Raw genomic sequence first — 20,281 nt, 5'->3', positions numbered from 1 at the left:
CTTACATCACTTCATGGTAATTGAATTTTATATTACACTGTATACAAATGAAAATCACCACTGCTAGAATAAAAATATTGCTTAAAGCAGACATGAGAAATAATTTTAGATATAATAAAATGAATTTGGGGATGTATTGGCTACACTTGGATTAACTGCACAAAGAGACATTTACAGTAATTGTATGTGCTAAGGCAGAGAAACAAAGTTCAGTTTTAGCAAGAACCTTTTATTTATTTATTTTATTTTATTAATTTTCACAAAAACGAGACTGCTCCCACAACAAGCAGCACTGCAATGCTTTAAAAAAGACTGCAAATCCTGGTGGTTACACCTTTATTACGGCTTTCCCAATGTTGTCTCCACTAAGCATTCCAATAAAACCAGCTGGCATATTTTCAAAGCCATTTGTGATATGTTCGTGGAAATTCAGCTTTCCCTGAAGAAAAAACAAGGTAAGAAAAAAAAAACATGGTTACAATTAAAAAAACAACAAAGCAAATCTGCAGTGCATTGCCTTCATTACGTATGGAGTAGTATGTTCCAAACGGTTTAAATTTAACCCCTTAACGACGTTAGGACGTATCATTATATCCCAACTATAATGGACTTTAATGCCTTTATTTTTAACACATTTGACCTGGAAGGATACATTGAAATTCCTCTAATTTTTAAGAATGTCATGGGCCCACAATAGAGTACAAAATGACAAAACACTATTAAAATACACCTATATAAATGTAACAAATAGCGGGTAAGAAATATAATCAACCATGATTACAAGTGCATTCAGTATTGAGATATGTTGACTTAAACTAGAGGACAATTTGATAGTGTCTGAGGTTATTCCATAATTAAAGGGAAACTCCAGTGCCAGGAAAACAATCAGTTTTCCTGGCACTGCAGGTCCCCTCTCCCTCGCACCCCCCAATCCCCGGGTGCTGAAGGGGTGAAAACCCCTTCAGTCACTTACCTGAGGCAGTGACGATGTCCCACGTCGCTGCTTCCTCCTCCGCCGCCGCTGCTCCTCCTCCTCTGCATTGCGTCGGCTGGTGGGCGAGACTGATCCCGCCCACCGGCCAGGGAGACCTAATGCGCATCCGCGGCAATGCCGCGCATGCGCATTAGCGCTCCCCATAGGAAAGCATTGAAAATGCATTTCACTGCTTTCCTATGGGGAAATGAGCGACGCTGGAGGTCCTCACATAGCGTGAGGACGTCCAGCGACGCTCTAGCACAGGTTTCCTTTGCTAGAAACCAGGAAGTGCCCTCTAGTGGCTGTCTAGTAGACAGCCACTAGAGGCTGAGTTAACCCTGCAAGGTAATTATTGCAGTTTATAAAAAACTGCAATAATTACACTTGCAGGGTTAAGAGCAGTGGGCAGAAGTGGTCTGGGTGCCTGGAGTGTCCCTTTAAGGAACTATGTAGGAAAATGAGGATCGCGGCACTTTCTTTTTGTATTGCGGTATGCTAAAGTGCTGGTGTGTTAGTGTAATGAATGCAGAGTGTGTGTTAGTGTAATGAATGCAGATTGTGTGTTAGTGTAATGAATGCAGAGTGTGTGTTAGTGTAATGAATGCAGAGTGTGTGTTAGTGTAGGTTTGACAGACACATGATAGTTTACTTTCACCATGTCAAATCTAAACTTATCTTTTGTAGCTATGATCACAACAATTAAGACAGTTATTACCTCTACAATCCACTGCAAGAGCTGCTTTTGTCCCTCCTGATACTGAGGTTTGTCTTCCCAGCTAAAGATCAGAAACCCCTCCATGCGCAGTTGTTTAAAAACAAAATATGACTGTACATATGGTCCTGTAGGGAGACAGATTTGTATTCTGGTGATTACAAAAACAATAAAATTAAATATGGATCAATGCAGCATGTTCAACTTCATTTAAAGAGCCCATTTAGTAGAGCAATATTAAAATTATCTATAGTCATAGTGTCCCTAACAATAATATCACAGTCTTCCGAAAAAAGTTAAATGGTTGTAAATGATGAAAAAAAATGCTTAAAATAGGTTCATTTATTTTTAAAGAAATATCCATTTCAGAAAAGACTGCTTCATTTAAAATGACAGAAAAAAAGAGAAGTAAATAAACAACACTCCATTGAGTTGCCTAAAAATGAAGTGCATTAAAAAATGATGGTTAAGAAGCAAAAAAAGAAGGAATGCAATGAGATCAGGGAAAGTATAATGCATTGCAAAAGTAAATAAATGAAAAAAATACACTTTGCAAAAGATAAAGCAAAACAGTGAGCAACACTTTGATTGATCTTCTTCCTATATGTGCAGTCAGGAACGAACACACACACACACGAACACACACACACACACACGAACACACACACGAACACACACACGAACACACACACACCTCAAAAAATAAAGGGAACACACAAACACATCCTAGATGAATAGTTGAATGTGCTGACAACAAAATCACACAAAAATATAAAAATGGAAATCACATTTTTCAACCCATGGAGGTCTGGATTTGGAGTCACACTCAAAATTAAAGTGGAAAAACACACTACAGGCTGATCCAACTTTGATGTAATGTCCTTAAAACAAGTCAAAATGAAGCTCAGTAGTGTGTGTGGCCTCCACGTGCCTGTATGACCTCCCTACAACGCCTGTGCATGCTCCTGATGAGGTGGCGGGTGGTCTCCTGAGGGATCTCCTCCCAGGCCTGGACTAAAGCATCTGCCAACTCCTGGACAGTCTGTGGTGCAACGTGACATTGGTGGATGGAACGAGACATGATGTCCCAGATGTGCTCAATTCAGGTCTGGGGAACGGGCGGGCCAGTCCATAGCAGCAATGCCTTCGTCTTGCAGGAACAGCTGACACACCCAGCCACATGAGGTCTAGCATTGTCTTGCATTAGGAGGAACCCAGGGCCAACCGCAACAGCATATGGTCTCACAAGGTGTCTGAGGATCTTATCTCGGTACCTAATGGCAGTCAGGCTACCTCTGGCGAGCACATTGAGGGCTGTGCGGCCCCCTACAGAAATGCCACCCCACACCATTACTGACCTACTGCCAAACCGGTCATGCTGCAGGCAGCAGAACGTTCTCCATGGCGTCTCCAGACTCTGTCACGTCTGTCACATGTGCTCAGTGTGAACCTGCTTTCATCTGTGATATACGTCCTGCACGGTATTGGGCTGTAAGCACTACCCCCACCTGTGGACGTCGGGCCCTCATAGAGTCTGTTTCTGACCGTTTGAGCAGACACATGCACATTTGTGGCCTGTTGGAGGTCATTTTTCAGGGCTCTGGCAGTGCTCCTCCTGTTCCTCCTTGCACAAAGGCGGAGGTAGTGGTTCTGCTGCTGGGTTGTTGCCCTCCTCCGGCCTCCTCCACGTCTCCTGATGTACTGGCCTGTCTCCTGGTAGCACCTCCATGCTCTGGACACTACGCTGACAGACACAGCAAACCTTCTTGCCACAGCTCGCATTGATGTGCCATCCTGGATGAGCTGCACTACCTGAGCCACTTGTGTGGGTTGTAGACTCCATCTCATGCTACCACTAGAGTGAAAGCACCGCCAGCATTCAAAAGTGACCAAAACATCAGCCAGGAAGCATAGGAACTGAGAAGTGGTCTGTGGTCACCACTTGCAGAACCACTCCTTTATTGGGGATGTCTTGCTAATTGCCTATAATTTCCACCTGTTGTATATCCCATTTGCACAACAGCATGTGAAATTGATTGTCACTCAGTGTTGCTTCCTAAGTGGACAGTTTGATTTCACAGAAGTGTGATTGACTTGGAGTTACATTGTGTAGTTTAAGTGTTCCCTTTATTTTTTTGAGCAGTGTGTGTATATGTAAAATATAGCTCGAATCGTCAACGTTAATGTAAAATCTTCTTAATTTCTTCTTGTCTTCAGTTGATTGATATATATATATACACACACACACACACACACACACACACACACGTCTTTTGTATATATAGTCTTGGGCCAAATTTGCTCGCGACATTAATATAGGTCTATATTAATGAAAAGTACTAATACGCAATCTGACTTATGGTTTCTTCAGGTTTATTCTTAGTTACTGATACATAATAAAACAACAAAGGATGTTACAGGATAATGGATTTCAACAGCAGGTGGTAAATGCTGGACTCCTGAAGGGAGAGTTACATCTTGTACAGGAAAGAGAGCCAAGAGAGTGAGAGACCTCGTGTTCAGTTTCTATATAGATATTACCAGAATGATGTCAGACTATAACTCTAGCCATATAAGGACAAAACCCCCAACTTACATTCAAGAGCTCTCAGACAAAGAAAGACTTGTGACTTATACCATCTGTTACTTATGTCAATCCACACATCCATATATAATCAATAGAAATATAGAATAGGCAATATTCTACAATATATTTGTCCCATCTACTGTTTCTTTAGCTTAGACTTGAGGTTCTAAGTAATAGAACAGATAATGTACTAGCACTAATATTTAGTGATAACTAATTATTCGTAGTGCGTCTTAATATTGTGCTCTTTGCTAGAGCTCCGCAATATCGGGCAAAACAACAGCTTACAAAAGCACAAATCGCTAAATATTTCCGCCACAACCTGCCCCACCTGTCTCCCAAGCATGCTCATGAGAAAAAAATAAAAATCGAGACACAGAACAGCGGTAGCACAGACAAGGGCCTGCCACGTATAGGAGTCTCATCTGAGTCTGACTCAGACGCCAGCAAAGCGGGAAGAAGCAGTCAGGACCTTAACCCGGTGAACAGAGGGGACCTGAAGGAGTTGCTCCATGATATCAAGCTAAACGTGGCAGCAGAGCTGGCAAAACATCTGGCCCCTATCCGGGAAGGCCTAGAAGACTTAACCAGGCGCACCTTAGCGGCGGAAGACAAGATGGAGATCTCCATGACCAATGCCAATCACGACATGGCCCTGCAAGAGATCCACGGCCAGGTACGAGCCTTAGAAGAAGCGCAAGAAGATCTAAACAACAGAAAACGCAGAAACAATATAAGAATTAGAGGGCTGCTAGAATCCGTTGCGCTGGACATGCTTAACTCAGCGCTCCAAGAGACATTCTGCGGCCTACTGCCTGAAGCACCTCCAGTAGAGCTCATCAGTGACACGGCACACAGAGCCCTCAGAGCTCCTTCACCAAACACTAACAAGCCAAGAGACGTAATAGTCCGTCTGCATTACTTCCACATAAAGGAAGCACTGATGCAACCACTAAAGACAACCCTGTACAAATAGACAGCCACCAGGTCCAATTCTTTCAGAAGTTGGCGCCCAGCAACCTGCACAAACGGAAAGCACTCAGACCTTTAACTCAAGCTCTTACACAGCAGAGGCATGGGTCACCCCTTCAAGCTAATGTCCCGCAGGGAGGACAGGACCTATATGGACCCTCTGCTCTCTACCTTTCCTCTTTCATAGACTACATTTCCCCTACCATCTCTATCCGGGCTATACATGGAGCGGTCAGACGATGCTCCACATACTCTACTTGCCTAGACTGTACACACACGGCCTCCTACCCACTCCCATTTATATCCCCCTCCCTTCTACAAACACACTCGCTCCCTACGACCTGAAAATCACTATGCTCAATAATCCTAATATCAGGCCAAACCACATATGCGATTTGATCTGAGCCAAGCACATGGCTCTGGGTTTGTGTATATTTACTTTACCACTCACTTGTATTCATATTGGATGAATTACAATATTGCACTGTTTGTCTTTTCTCTAAATACCACACAGGACAGCAAAACAAGAAAACCGCTCCTATAGAAGGAAAAGGGTCGCCTTAACGGACCCTAAGGTGAACATACTTGAGCTAAGTTTTTAGTTTTTTCTTGGCGCAGCAATTTTTTACAACAGTTTTTTTTACACAGTCTGCTCTATTAGGTGTATCTGTTTTTAAAGAGACGTCATTTAAATACCAAGACTAAGAATAAGGTATATTTTCATAAACTATGGTTTATGTTACACTACACTATTGGGTGCAGTTTCAAGCATCATATTAGCACTTCACCAGTGTATATTTGTAAGTAATCACATCTGTCCGTCAGTATTCAGATTCTTGGCATGTGGATATCAATTTAAATGCAAAGCAATATAAAAAGAAAAGTTTGACATAATGGGCTTGACCTTGGACTTTATTTTAGTAAAGCTCAAGGAATAAGCTGCAATAAGCCAATCTTAACACTACATTACATTGTGTAGTATGTGCATGTAGAATGTATGCATGCTTTAACTGTGTGGCAGCACCAGTCTGGAGTTTCCTAGTGTTAAAAAAAAAAAAAAAAACAACAAAAAAAAAACCACTATGGCACCAATACAACTTTAATGCAGGTTCCTTCTAACGCTATAGAATGCTTCTCCAACTGCTTGAGATCTTACTCATTTCTTTTACATTTACCAGTAGCTGCAATTTTCCTCTGGTCATCACTTCCAAAATTTCCCTGCTACCTTTTGTCTCAAATTCCATTATAACCTTTAGATTGTTAGCTCATGAGCTATCCCAGCACTTTGTATAAAAATCCTTCAATAGTAAGATCTTGGGTCAAGGACATTGCCCTCTTTCCATTTTGTATTGGTTTGTGTATCTTGCACTGTCTTTTCCCAAATTGTACAGTGCTATGGAATATGGTGGCACTATAAATTGATAGATTTTGGCCTCGTTAATATGCTGTATGCATGCAAAAATTGCAGCGTATTAATTAGGCCAAAACCTAAAGTTGTATTGGTGTCCAAATGGTCCCTTTAATATAGTGTGCAAATCATTAATACATGTAAGAAAGAAAAGTGAAAGAAAAAAGTCAGATCTAGAAAAAAAAAAATCTATAGTGTATTGAAGCAAGTTGTCTAAAATGGTTTACCAGCTGCAACTGTTCTTACCTGTTTGAGGCACTGAATCGTTGTACGTAGAAATAGCTCCACACACAGCAATTCTTCCAAATTGTTTCATTTGTTGCAGGGCTACATCAGAAAACACCCCACCTACCTGTACAGACAATGGGGAGAATAGTGTAAGGGACAACACAGGGCACGTTTTACTAAATGAGACCTGCCTCATGCTTCATAGAAGTTTAATATAAAATGAAAGTCAAGTATGCAAGAAAATAGAGGTACGCTTTTCCTGAATTGGTTCTCCGTGGTGGGGTATTTTGGACTTTGCATTTTTTCCAAATTATTTCATTTTATTTCTAGGATTTTGTTCATGCTTATTTCTAAAATTTCGTAATGACCTTTTTCTGTTCACCTGCCTTCTACTTGTTTATTTGACTCAAACTTTTACCATCATAACATATAAAAAGTCTTGCATGCTTGCTTGCATGCTTTTCTTTATGGGAAGTAATCAAATGCATTCCAATAAATTTGCAAGCACGATTTCTAGTAAATATATGGGAGAAATATATTCCTACCGGAACACTCATTAACATTTGATTGCACCACAGTTTTGTGGGTAAAACCTTTGTTTATGCTTTTTTATTTAAAACATGACATTTTGTGTTTAGTTGTAACTGTGTACTGATTTTCCCTAGAAAATAATTCTTCTCAGTTTTTAAGTAGTGTGTCACAAAACATTTCCAATAGTAGGGCAACCTCCTTAGGAAACATACAAATGCTTTTCACATTCCTTTTCAGTGTGAAACAGCATGCATAATGCTTATAAATATCTGTAGAAAACTGATATAGCAAACCTCTTGCAAACATGTAACGTGAGGGCCAGACCATCGTGCCAATAGCTAAGACAAATAGTCAAGCCACAAAGAGGAAATTCAGGGGAAGTAGGAGGATAGCTTGTATATTTCACAACATGGTTTATTTATTTATTTATTTTTGTGTGATGGGAAAACCGGGTCCAAGACTGCATATGGAATAACATGGAGAACTTATAAATGATGGAACTACATGCAAAAGTACAAACCAACAAAATTATTTACTAAAGCGTAAAGTCAACGTGAATTCAAAATTTAACATCGAAATAGCCAAACAGAAGAAATTCTCTAAATCGCCTCGGCTTTCAGTTCGCAACACTAAAATAAAAATGTTACATTTCATTTCAATTTACTTTGAAATCTAACTTTAGTAAACTTGTAACAAAAAGATGAGATGAAAGGCAAAGAAAATATGGAATGCTAAGGCAAATTAAAGGGACACTATAGTCACCAAAACAATTTTAGCTTAATGAAGCAGTTTTGGTGGATAGATCATGCCTCTGAAGTTTTGTTGCTCAGTTCTCTGTCATTTAGTTGTTAAATTACTTTTGAGTCTGTTTATGCAGCCTTACCCACAGCCTAGCATAGCTGTAACTGACACAGCCTGCATGGAAACAAAATGGCTTCATTTTCAATCAGATTTAACTTACTTTCAAATTTTGGATCAGGAGATAAATTATAAATCAAACAAAACTTGCAATAAATGAAGTGTAAACATTAGATTACTTACTTTAACAGTTTTTTTGAAAAGGAAGTGTTTAGGAAGGCTGTGTAAGTCACATGCAGGGAGGTATGACTAGCGCTTCATCAACAAAGTGATATAACTCTTAAATGGCAGAGATTTGAGCAGTAAGACTGCAGGGGCATGATCTATATACCAAAACTGCTTCATTAAGTTAGTTAGCATTGCATAGCCTTTTACATTTTACATATTTTACAACAGAATATATACTTACATTCTCAAAGTAACAATCATAACCTTCTGGTGATGCATTCTTCAGAGCTTCTTCCAAAGAGCTTACAGTCTTGTAGTTAAAGGCTTCATCGAAACCAATTTCTTTTAAGTAGGTAACTTTTGCATCTGAGCCCGTAGATCCAACCACTTTGCAGCCCTGATTATGAAATAAAAATGCAAATAAAACCAAACATACTGCTGAATGTATGTGACTATCACCATAGCTTTTATTGGTCTGGTGCACAGAGACATAGTGGGCAAAACACATACAAGGCAGGGATGTATTTACCACAAGGCAAACAAGGCATTTGCCTGGGGCGGCACCAAAAAATGCCACCCAAGCTCCCAGACAAATGCCTTGTTTGCCTCGTGTTCTGGGGCTGTCCACCTTACTGTGAGTGAGTAAGTGTAGCTGTCAGTGTGTGTCTGAGTGTGCCAGTGAGTATGTGTCAGTGTGTGTATGTCATTTTATGTGTATCTGAGAGTGTGTGACTGTCAGTGAGTGGGTGTGTCAGTGTGTGTCTGTCAGTAAAAGTGTGTGCTGGTTAAACAGTGTGTGCCAATGACTGCATGTGTCAGTGAATGTATATCAGGGCATGTATCAATGAGGGCATGTGTGTCAGTCAAAAAAATGGCCTTGACACGAATTGGGAGGAGGGGGGGGGCAAATTTATTCGTGCCTGGGACAGAACAAATCCAAAATACACCACTGATACAAGGTATGTACAAAGAATACTGAATACATACATGAACCAGCCATTCCACAACTGTATTTATGAAGGCATAAAATGTTTGATAAATGGCACACGTATATATAATATGTAAATAAAAGAGGGATTTTGAGTGTGGAGTCATAAAGGGAGCAGGAGGTGGAATGAAAGGTGGAATCAGTGACCGGAAGTAGACGTAAAAGGAAATGGAGTAAGGAGGTGAAAAAGGGTGATGGAGAAAAAAAAGAGACAAGAAAGAATTGGAAAACAAAGGGTGGTGATTTTCAGTTCATAATGTGATGCCCGTGTGTTTGTGTGGCAGGATATGTAAGGCGAATGTGTTGGTATGGATTATTCAATTATATGTTTTAATTCACTATGTTTGTTGAACCTTGATTCTACAGTACTGGTGAAAATGTTGGACAGCACTGAATTAAACAAATAAATTAAACAAAAACACAACTAAATGTATACATTAACCCCTTAAGGACACATGACGTGTGTGACATGTCATGATTCCCTTTTATTCCAGAAGTTTGGTCCTTAAGGGGTTAAAGAGAAACCACACCTGCAAACAATTTCTGACTTTTAACAAGATGTCTATAATTTACATCCAGAGGGTGCATTTGGTACAAGGTCTGCCAGATGCATAAGAGTTTGCCACTGTACACCACAAATGTGGTGGCATGTATCTGAACCTCAACCACTCCAAGACCAAACTCCTTGTCTTTGCTCCCTCCAAAAGTACATACATGCCTGTTTCTCTGAAGGTCAATAGAGCCATCATAACTTGTATAACGCAGGCATGTTGCCTTGGTGTGCTTTTTGACTCTGATGTTTCCTTTACCCCTTACAAAATATCTATCATAACATCATGCAGCTTTCACCTAAAAAGCCTGACGTTTGCCCCCTTTCTCACTCAGGATGCAAGTAACACACTTGTCTATGCTATTGTGGTATCCTGCTTTGATTTTTATAATGCTTTGCTTATTGGTATGCAGGCTGTGTGTCATGATGTGCGCATAATGGTATGCATGTGAATTGGGTACAATGGAAGCAAACTGAAATAAATGTAGCCAATGTGGCATGTGGGCAGTGTAGCATGGCTGGCTGTAATAAAATGGGGGCAATTGGTCATGACGTGGGCATAATAAATGGAGGAAATCTGAAATATGTGTAGGCAATGTGGGCATAAAAATGTACAATCATATTTGTATTCTATTAAAACATGGCAATAAGAAAAAGGTTGTGAAAAAAAAAATCTTTACATTATTTCAGGTTTACATATGCACAATAATTTAGCCAGCACATACTTTTGTAACTGGAAAAAAAAATTGCACAACAAAATAATTCGGTCCAGACCAACTACTAAAAATTAAATGGCACATTGCTTGTTATGTGCCAGAGGCACAAAGTGAGCGGAAGCATTGGGGAGAGCACGCTGACAAGGTCTATTGCACTGCAAAGTGCTTCCGATAATTGCCAGGGAGGACTATGCTTGTGCTCTGCATCAATTGGAATTCACGTTCGCTCAGGGCAGGCCAGCTGGCGATGTAGCCACCTCTGATGAGGGAACGTGATGCTGCCCAAAGCGTCACAAAATGGAATTAAAACAATGGCAGGGGAAGGTTCACTCATGAAGCCTCTTCTGCCATCATTTCAATTTCTCTTTTTAAAATGCCAACGTTTGTCACCAATATTTGCATCTTTGGCAAACTGTCTATCTTTGAATAGCCCCCTTAGTGCTGTTTTTTTCTCTGATTTGTAAACTATAGGTCTGGCATTTGCTAAATACATACTGTGACAAACTTACTTTCCTGTGTGTTTGTCCAGGATCTTTTGGCAACTGCACAGCCCTCTAGGGCAGTGATGGCGAACCTGTGGCACGCCGTGCCCTCTCTGTGGGCACGCGGCCACAGGTCCGTCATCACTGCAGAGTAGGCACCTGCCTGCCCGAAACGGCAGGCGCCTACTCTGCTTCCATGTCAGGAGGCAGGGGGGAGGGATCTGTGATGCTGATCCCCTGTCCTCCCGCGCGATGCTGTGTGGAGCGTTGCCGAGCATTACCATGGCAACGCTCCACACAGCATCGCGCGGGAGGACAGGGTATCAGCATCACAGATCCCTCCCCCTGCCTCCCGACACGGAAGCACTGCCTGCCACCACCGGACCGCCAGGGATGACGGTACCACCACCGGACCACCAGGGATGGCTGTGTCCACCCCCCCCACTTCATTAAAGGTAAGAAGGAAGGAGGGAGGGAGGGGGGGGATACACAGCACCCCTACCCCCCCCCCCCGAAGTACCCTTACCCCCCCAGCAGCACCCTACCCCCCACAGCACCACCCCACCCACCCACCCAGCAGCACCCTACCCCCCACAGCACCACCCCACCCCCCCAGCAGCACCACTCCACCCACCCAGCAGCACCCCCCCAGCAGCACCCCCCAGCAGCACCCTACCCCCCCAGCACCACCCCCCCCCCAGCAGCACCCTACCCCCCCAGCAGCACCCTACCCCCCCAGCACCACCCCACCCCCCCAGCACCACCCCCCCCAGCAGTACCCCTACCCCCCCAGCAGTACCCCTACCCTTCCCCCCACAGCACCACCCTACCCCCCACAGCACCACCCCACCCCCCCAGCAGCACCCTACCCCCCAGCAGCACCACCCCACCCCCCCAGCAGCACCCTACCCCCCAGCAGCACCACCCCACCCCCCCAGCAGCACCCTACCCCCCACAGCACCACCCTACCTCCCACAGCACCACCCCACCCCCCCAGCAGCACCCCTACCCTTCCCCAGCAGTACCCCTACCCTTCCCCAGCAGTACCCCTACCCTTCCCCCCACAGCACCACCCTACCCCCCACAGCACCACCCCACCCCCCCAGCAGCACCCTACCCCCCAGCAGCACCACCCCACCCCCCCAGCAGCACCCTACCCCCCACAGCAGCACCCTACCCCCCCAGCAGCACCCCCCCCAGCAGTACCCCTACCCTTCCCCAGCAGTACCCCTACCCCCCCAGTAGTAACCCTACCCCCCCAGCAGTACCCCTACCACCCCCAGCAGTACCCCTACCACCCCCAGCAGTACCCCTACCCCCCCCCCCACACACAGCACCCCTTCCCCCACACACAGCACCCCTACCCCCCCACAGCACCCCTAGCCCCCCACACACAGTATCCCTACCCCCCCACAGCACCCCCCTCACACACACACACACACACAGCACCCCCCCAAACACACACACAGCACCCCCCCAAACACACACACAGCACCCCCCCAAACACACACACACAGCACCCCCCCAAACACACACACACAGCACCCCCCCAAACACACACACACAGCACCACCCCAAACACACACACACAGCACCCTCCCAAACACACACACAGCGCACCCCCCCAAACACACACACAGCACCCCCCCAAACACACACACAGCACCCCCCAAACACACACACAGCACCCCCCCAAACACACACACAGCACCCCCACACACACAGCACCCCCACACACACAGTACCCCCACACACACAGCACCCCCACACACACAGCACCCCCCCAAACACACACACAGCACCCCCCCAAACACACACACAGCACCCCCCCAAACACACACACAGCACCCCCACACACACACAGCACCCCCACACACACACAGCACCCCCACACAGCACCCCCCCCCCACACACACACACAGCACCCCCCACACACACAGCGCACCCCCCCACACACACAGCGCACCCCCCCACACACACAGCGCACCCCCCCACACACACACACACAGCACCCCTCATACACACACACACACAGCACCCCTCATACACACACACACACACAGCACCCCTCATACACACACACACACACAGCACCCCTCATACACACACACACACACAGCACCCCTCATACACACACACACACAGCACCCCTCATACACACACACACACAGCACCCCTCATACACACACACACACAGCACCCCTCATACACACACACACACACACACACACACAGCACCCCTCATACACACACACACACACAGCACCCCTCATACACACACACACACACAGCACCCCCCCCACACACACACACACACACACACACACACACACACACACACACACCACCCCCCCCCCCCCACACACACACACACAGCACCCCCCACACACACATACAACACCCCCACACACGCACCCCCCCACACACACATACAACACCCCCACACACGCACCCCCACACCCCCCCACACACACACCCCCCACACACACACGCACCCCCCCCACCACACACGCACCCCCCCACAGACACACACACGCAATTGCCGTGTTGGCACTTGGCATGTATTGCGGTTTGGGCACTCGGGCTCAAAAAGGTTCGCCATCACTGCTCTAGGGTAAGAAAACCAGGTCAAGACGAAGTCTAGCTTCAAAAAGGCCTCTGGCCTGTTTATTTTCTGTTGTTAAAAAGTAACAGGATACAAATAGCAGCAAACCTTCTTTCTCCACAAAACACTTTCTTTCTCCTCCACCCTGCTTTAACTTCAGTTATATAGCTGCTCACTGCCCCTACAGGTGAGGCTAATGACCTCGTTATGCAGTGAGCCAGAACTCCTTAGAAAACCTGGGCTGGACTCATGCACAGCCACTCTGACAGTGGGTGAAGAATCGGCCCACCCTGCTCTTCCGAATACTCCACCCCAGGGACCCAAATAACAACAGAGGGAAAAAAACTACCTTTAACCCCTTAAGGACCGGCCTGTTTTTGCGATGTTTGTACGTTAAGGACCAGAGCAGTTTTAACACTTTTGTGGTGTTTGTGTTTAGCTGTCATTTTCCGCTCTCTCATTTACGGTTCCCATACAAGTCATATATTGTTTTTTTCACGACAAGAAGGGCTTTCTTTACATACCAGTATTTATATTATGTCATATATTGTATTAAAAAAATAATAATAAAATATGGTGAAAAAAAACCAAAAAAACATATTTTTGGACTTTTACTTGAAAAATCTTTTACTTATCTACAAAAGCTAATGAAAAAAACTGCTAAATAGGTTCAAAATTTTGTCCCGAGTTTAAAAACACCCAGTGTTTACATGCTTTATTGCTTTTTTTTGCAAGTTATAGGCCTATAAATACAAGTAGGAAATTGCTGTTTCAATATATATATATTTTAAATGTATCAATAGTGACATTGTTACACCGTTATCTGTCATAAATCCCCGAAACACACCTAACATGTACATATTTTTTAAATTAGACAACCCAGGGTATTCAAAATGGGGTATGTCCAGTCTTTTTTAGTAGCCACCTAGTCACAAACACTGGCCAAAGTTAGCATTTATATTTGTTTGTGTGTTACAAATGCAAAAAACGCTAACTTTGGCCAGTGTTTGTGACTAAGTGGCTACTAAAAAAGGCTGAACATACCCCATTTGCAATACCTTGGGTTGTCTTCTTTCGCAAATGGTATGCCATCATGGGGCTAATTCTCATTCCTTGGCTACCATACGCTCTCAAAGGCAACCTAACCAATCTGACAAATTAAAAAAAAAAAAAAAGTAAAATCAAGCCTTATATTTGACCCTGTAACTTTCACAAACACTATAAAACCTCTACATGTGGGGTACTGTTATACTCAGGAGACTTCGCTGAACACAAATATTAGTGTATCAGAACAGTAAAATATATCACAGCAATAATATCCTCAGTGAAAGAGCTGTTTGTGTGTGAAAAATGCAAAAAACTTCACTTTCACTGACAATATCATCGCTGTGATATGTTTTACTGTTTTGAAACACTAATATTTGTGTTCAGCGAAGTCTCCCGAGTAAAACAGTACCCCCATGTACAGGATTTAGGGTGTCATAGAAAGTTACAGGGTTAAACACAGTGCTAGCAAATTAAATTATCTGGACTTTTGGCCTGGGTTGGCAGGCAGGTCCCTCAAATTGCAATCATTAAAATTACTTAATTAGGTAAAAATATTACATAAATATGAACGTAGAATTTTAATATATATACATATTTATATATTTGACGTCTACGTGTATATTTATGAAATTATTTATGTAATTATGTATGTGGACATATGTATATTTCGTATTATTTTTATTTATTTATTTATACATAGATATATATATCATTACATTCTAAGTGTATTTTGATATAAATATATATATATCAATATCAAAATACTGTTAGAATAAAATTGAATATATATATATAATTTTTTTTAATTATTAAAAATTATTTTTATTTTTTGTTATTTATTTTTATTAACATATTATTTGTATTTTATAATAATATATATATATACCATATATAGTTATTATATATATTGTATATATTCGTGTGTAATTTAAATATAAGTGTATTTTTATATTAATATACGTATATATAAATATAAAAATACACTTAGTGTGACATTATATATATGATATATATACATATATTATATATAGGTATATATAGATATAATACATGTATATATATATCATATATATACACATATTTTTTTTTTTACACTGATTTCTTTATTTTTACACTTTATTTTATGATTTTACAGATGCAGGGAGACTGCCTGTCAGCACAGACAGTCCCCCTGCAGGCAGATACACAGACCCCTATTGCGGTCATGTGATCGAGTGATCACATGGCCGTGGGGTCCTGATCTGCTGAGGGGGGACTGCCCGGGCAGACAGGCAGTCCCCCTGGACCGGGAGGAGAGCTGATCGCCGCCGTGGGACCGACGGCGATCAGGTAAGTTGCTCAAAACCGTTATGACGGTTCAGGACCGTCAGCGGTCCAAACGCACGTTTTACCGCTGACGGTCCTGAACCGTCAGCGGTCCTTAAGGGGTTAACCCCTTAAGACCGCAGGGCGTTCTATGCCGTCCCCATTTTGGTGGCTCTAAACGCCGCAGGGCGGCATAGAACGCCCTGCAATCTTTTCTACTTACCCGGTCGACAGCGATCCCACGCCGGCGATTGCGGTATGGGGGACTTATCTGGGAGCCCAGGGAGTCCCCCTCCTTCCTCTTCGGCCCCCCAGGGCCATGTGATCGTGAGGTCCTTGCGAGGACCCCGCGATCACATGGACGGCATAGCCGTCCATGTCAATGCCAGCAGGGGGAGTGCCTGTAATGACAGGTACTCCCCCTGCTGCCTGAAAATAAAAATAAAAATGTTAAAACAGTGTAAAAATAAGATTATATATACTTAGATCATATATATATTATATATATGATCTAAGTATATAGATACACATATACACACATACACATAAATATACATACACTGTCTACGTGTATTTTAATATTAATATATACATAATTATATATATTATCAAAATACACGTACAATGATATTGATTAAATATATATAATTTTCATCATATATATTTATATATAATAAAAATAAATAAATATATAAATACGTTAAAAAATCAAATTGAAAAAATAATAAAAAATAAATAGATAAAAAAAATATATAAACATGCGTAATTTCGTACTAACTGTATTTTAAAATTAATTTGTAATTGTAATTCTGATCTATAGGTCTGCTTTCGTGTTTATAGACCTAGTCAGAGCTTAAGAAGTGCTTTGTTTCTTTCTGACTGGTACATGCATTAGATAACAGTTACAAGCGTCTTAAATCATAGCTGACTGGCATTTTCCCAGGGGAGGTGGGGGGGGGGGGGGGGGGAAGGAGGGTGTCATTTAGCGGTAGATGTTAACTCCGTATTTGTCATTTTGATTAGGTGTGCTTTCGTGATTAGGAGACCTAGACAAAGGTCAAGAGTGTGGTGTTCCTACCAATTGGTACGTGCATTATCTGTAACAGTCATACGTTTCGTTATTCAGACGTATTACTGCAACTCAGTGATCAAGAGCATAAATGTACGTAAGGTACAACATACGTAACCAACTATAACTTATTTTGACATGTGTTACAGACTCCGGCTCCAAGCTTAGACAAGCTTGGCTTATCGAGGTCAGAGATTGATGGTCCAAACTAGGACAAGTTGACACGCCAGCTAAAGGCTCATAGGTGGCTAGACCATAGTTGATTTAAGCACTACGGATGGAGATATTCAACAGTTTTGAGTGTCATACAAACATACATACTTGCCCCCTTCCATCTCTTCTGTTGTCCACCAGGATCAGAACCAAGCATACATTGTTCAAAAGGTACGTTGCTCCCGCTCCATTACTCAAGGGTAAAGGTATAAGGAACCAACAATAGAACCATCTAGGTATTTTGCCCAGGCACTCTCTGCCGTAGATAGAGGTCCCGCAAGACCAACACCCATCCTCCACGAGAGAGGTAATACGCCCCACGGGCCAAAACATAGCTAGCCACCTCGCTTTTTGCATAGTAAGGGCCTCACTTGTCACAACTTCTCCCCACTTGATTGATACGTTCCCCGAGAGGCCAACACACCGCAGGTTACCCCCTCGCGCCAACCATAGGTAGATCCTCTTAAGCTACTTGGCAACTAGTAGGGACTCACTTGTCACCAATCTAGCGAATGTCTTCGCCTCTTCGGCATTAGCTAAAATACAAGTATACGTCCTTAGGCTAAAGCATACGATTCCTATATATTTCAGTATGTCCCAGGTACCAGAAGATGGAGATGACATGTCAATCCCCAGTACTCCAGCCAGGACCGCCACCCCCACATGCAAGGGGGACACCGGTAGCCCATCTTCAATAATATCATGGACTATCCCCCACATCACGTCCGCACTACGCAGGTGCAGCATCCCCTTTCCAGCTACTGCCAGGAAAGCAGAACTTTTTTGGCTGATGCAAGTCAATACTGACAATACAGACACGGGGGAAGGCAGGAGTGGCACGAGCAACGCCAACCTTCTTACCATGATTGATTCGCTAGTGTCCTCCATGGGGCAGATTAATGATAGGCTGGAGAGACTGGAAGCCTGTAGCTTTCCCGTTGTAACACCAGAGCCTCCCACAACCGAAATTGCGGGCTCCTCTCAGTCCCAACCTGGGGTCTCAGGTCATTAACCCGGCCCACATGGTACCGGCGAACCTCAAGAACGACATCCTGGAGAGCAAAGACGTTAATCTCGTCTTGCCTCCCAGGATGTCGTAAAGAATCGCTCTTACTCATACAGCAACATCTCGGTGGTCCTAAAGGCTAGAGACCCAAGACTGAACAAAAAGTTATCCAGCCCTGACTTTATAATTGCCTTTGGGATTTACAAGGATGTGCTATGTTCGGTGTACCAACCTAGAAGGAAGGAATTAGACCTATATATGCACAAGCTGGTGGACCTGGGCAACAAATACAGTGGTTCGTCTTTCTACGACTACCACCGTTCATTTGCAACAAAGGCATCAACAGGTGCAATGATGGATTGAAGCCAACTGGATACAGAGCTGTTCCTTAGACACTTTTCTGGGGTTAGGTCCCCAGCTTGTGCAATATGTGCAGCAACTACACATACTGCAAACCTCTGCCAGGTTACACTGGACTCTATCCCAACCACTGCCATCCCAAGCACCTCGATGGCAGAAAAACAAGGGAGGGATAAACTGGATCGCCCAATTGTGTATCTAGGCAAGTCCCAAATTTGTAACAACTTTAATGTTGGGGCTTGCGTTTATAGTGCATGTTGTCTGTTGCATGTATGCTTGCATTGTTTCAGGGCACACGCAAAAGCAATGTGCCCTAATAAAATGCATATGAAACCGTACCTAACTTCAGTTAATATTGACGTTCTGGTGGGGCTACTGTCCTACCACCCATCTAAACATCTAGTTGAGTATTTATTTTTGGGTTTCTCCCAAGGGTCTTATCTACATGCCAGGAGGGATTTGGGAGTCTAACAATCTTCAGTCTGCCTTGACTGACACAGACGCAGTAGATACATTGCTACTGATTGAACAAGAACAAGGGTTTGTACTACGACCATTCACTGATCCCCCTTTCTCTAGCTGGAGAACCAAACCTATTGGTTTGGTCACAAGGAATAACACAAATAAGCAGAGATTAATCATAGACCTCTCTGCACCACATTCCTCTGTGGTTCCTAGTCTTGATTCTCTTATCCCCTCTGAAGAATTCTCCCTACAGTACGCTACTATTGACGACGCAGTATCCACCATCATATCTGCGGGCGTAGGCGCCTGGCTTAGCAAGACCGACATTGTGAACGCCTTCAAGCTACTTCCCATCGATCCGTCACTATGGCACCTGCATGGCATTAAATGGAAGGACCGATATTACTTTTTTACGTAGCTCACTTTTGGCTCTAAGAGTAGCTCAAAGATTTTTGACCTTGTGTTGGCTGCTCTTAAATGCAAGCAGGTGCCATAGCATCATCCATTACCTGGATGACTTTCTGTTTGTAGAGAACAATACATCCCCCACACGCAGTCTCAATAAGCAGTACACTTATTTGACATAATAGGGGTACAAGTATCTCCAAAAAAGACAGAAGGACCCGACACCGTTATACAGTTCCTGGGAATACAGCTCGACTCAGTAGCGATGGAAGCCAGCATACCACAGGACAAAATCATCAATATCAGACAGGCCATAGACCACTACTTACGCATAGGCTCATATAACAGGAAAGAGCTGCAGTCACTGATTGGCTCACTGAATTTTTCCATGCGTATAATACCACAAGGCAGATTGTTAATTTCAAGGCCTTCTCCCTACATTCCCAGATGACCACAGCCGTATCCCTCTTGACCAGCAAGCCACTGCAGACCTACACCTGTGGAATATGTTTCTCGCAAGTTGGAATGGAAGAAGCATGTTCCTCCCTCAGGTATCTGTAGACTCCCCCACCATTTGGACTGACGCAGCAGCATCCACTGGGTTTGCGGGCATTTTCGGGAACAAATGGC

At 43.5% G+C, this 20,281-nt stretch overlaps 1 protein-coding gene across 2 annotated transcripts in view; it reads right to left on the bottom strand.

Moving 5' to 3' along the window:
• Positions 1 to 208: 208 nt before the first annotated feature.
• Positions 209 to 20,281, bottom strand: part of LOC134611398 (prostaglandin reductase 1-like) — a 75,948-nt gene continuing 55,875 nt past the window's right edge. For both annotated transcript variants that reach the window (XM_063455262.1, XM_063455260.1), the window contains exons 7-10: positions 8,682 to 8,837; positions 6,902 to 7,007; positions 1,692 to 1,816; positions 209 to 439 (exon numbers count right to left, since the gene is read on the bottom strand). In XM_063455262.1, the coding sequence (XP_063311332.1) occupies positions 329 to 439; positions 1,692 to 1,816; positions 6,902 to 7,007; positions 8,682 to 8,837 (498 nt within the window). In that variant the 3' untranslated portion in view covers positions 209 to 328. The remainder of the gene's footprint in view (positions 440 to 1,691; positions 1,817 to 6,901; positions 7,008 to 8,681; positions 8,838 to 20,281) is intronic.

Source organism: Pelobates fuscus, chromosome 5, assembly GCF_036172605.1.
Source record: "Pelobates fuscus isolate aPelFus1 chromosome 5, aPelFus1.pri, whole genome shotgun sequence".
NCBI classification, from domain to species: domain Eukaryota; kingdom Metazoa; phylum Chordata; class Amphibia; order Anura; family Pelobatidae; genus Pelobates; species Pelobates fuscus.
The sequence above is the reverse complement of the archived record's forward strand: the minus strand, read 5'-3'. Positions and strand labels throughout refer to the sequence as shown.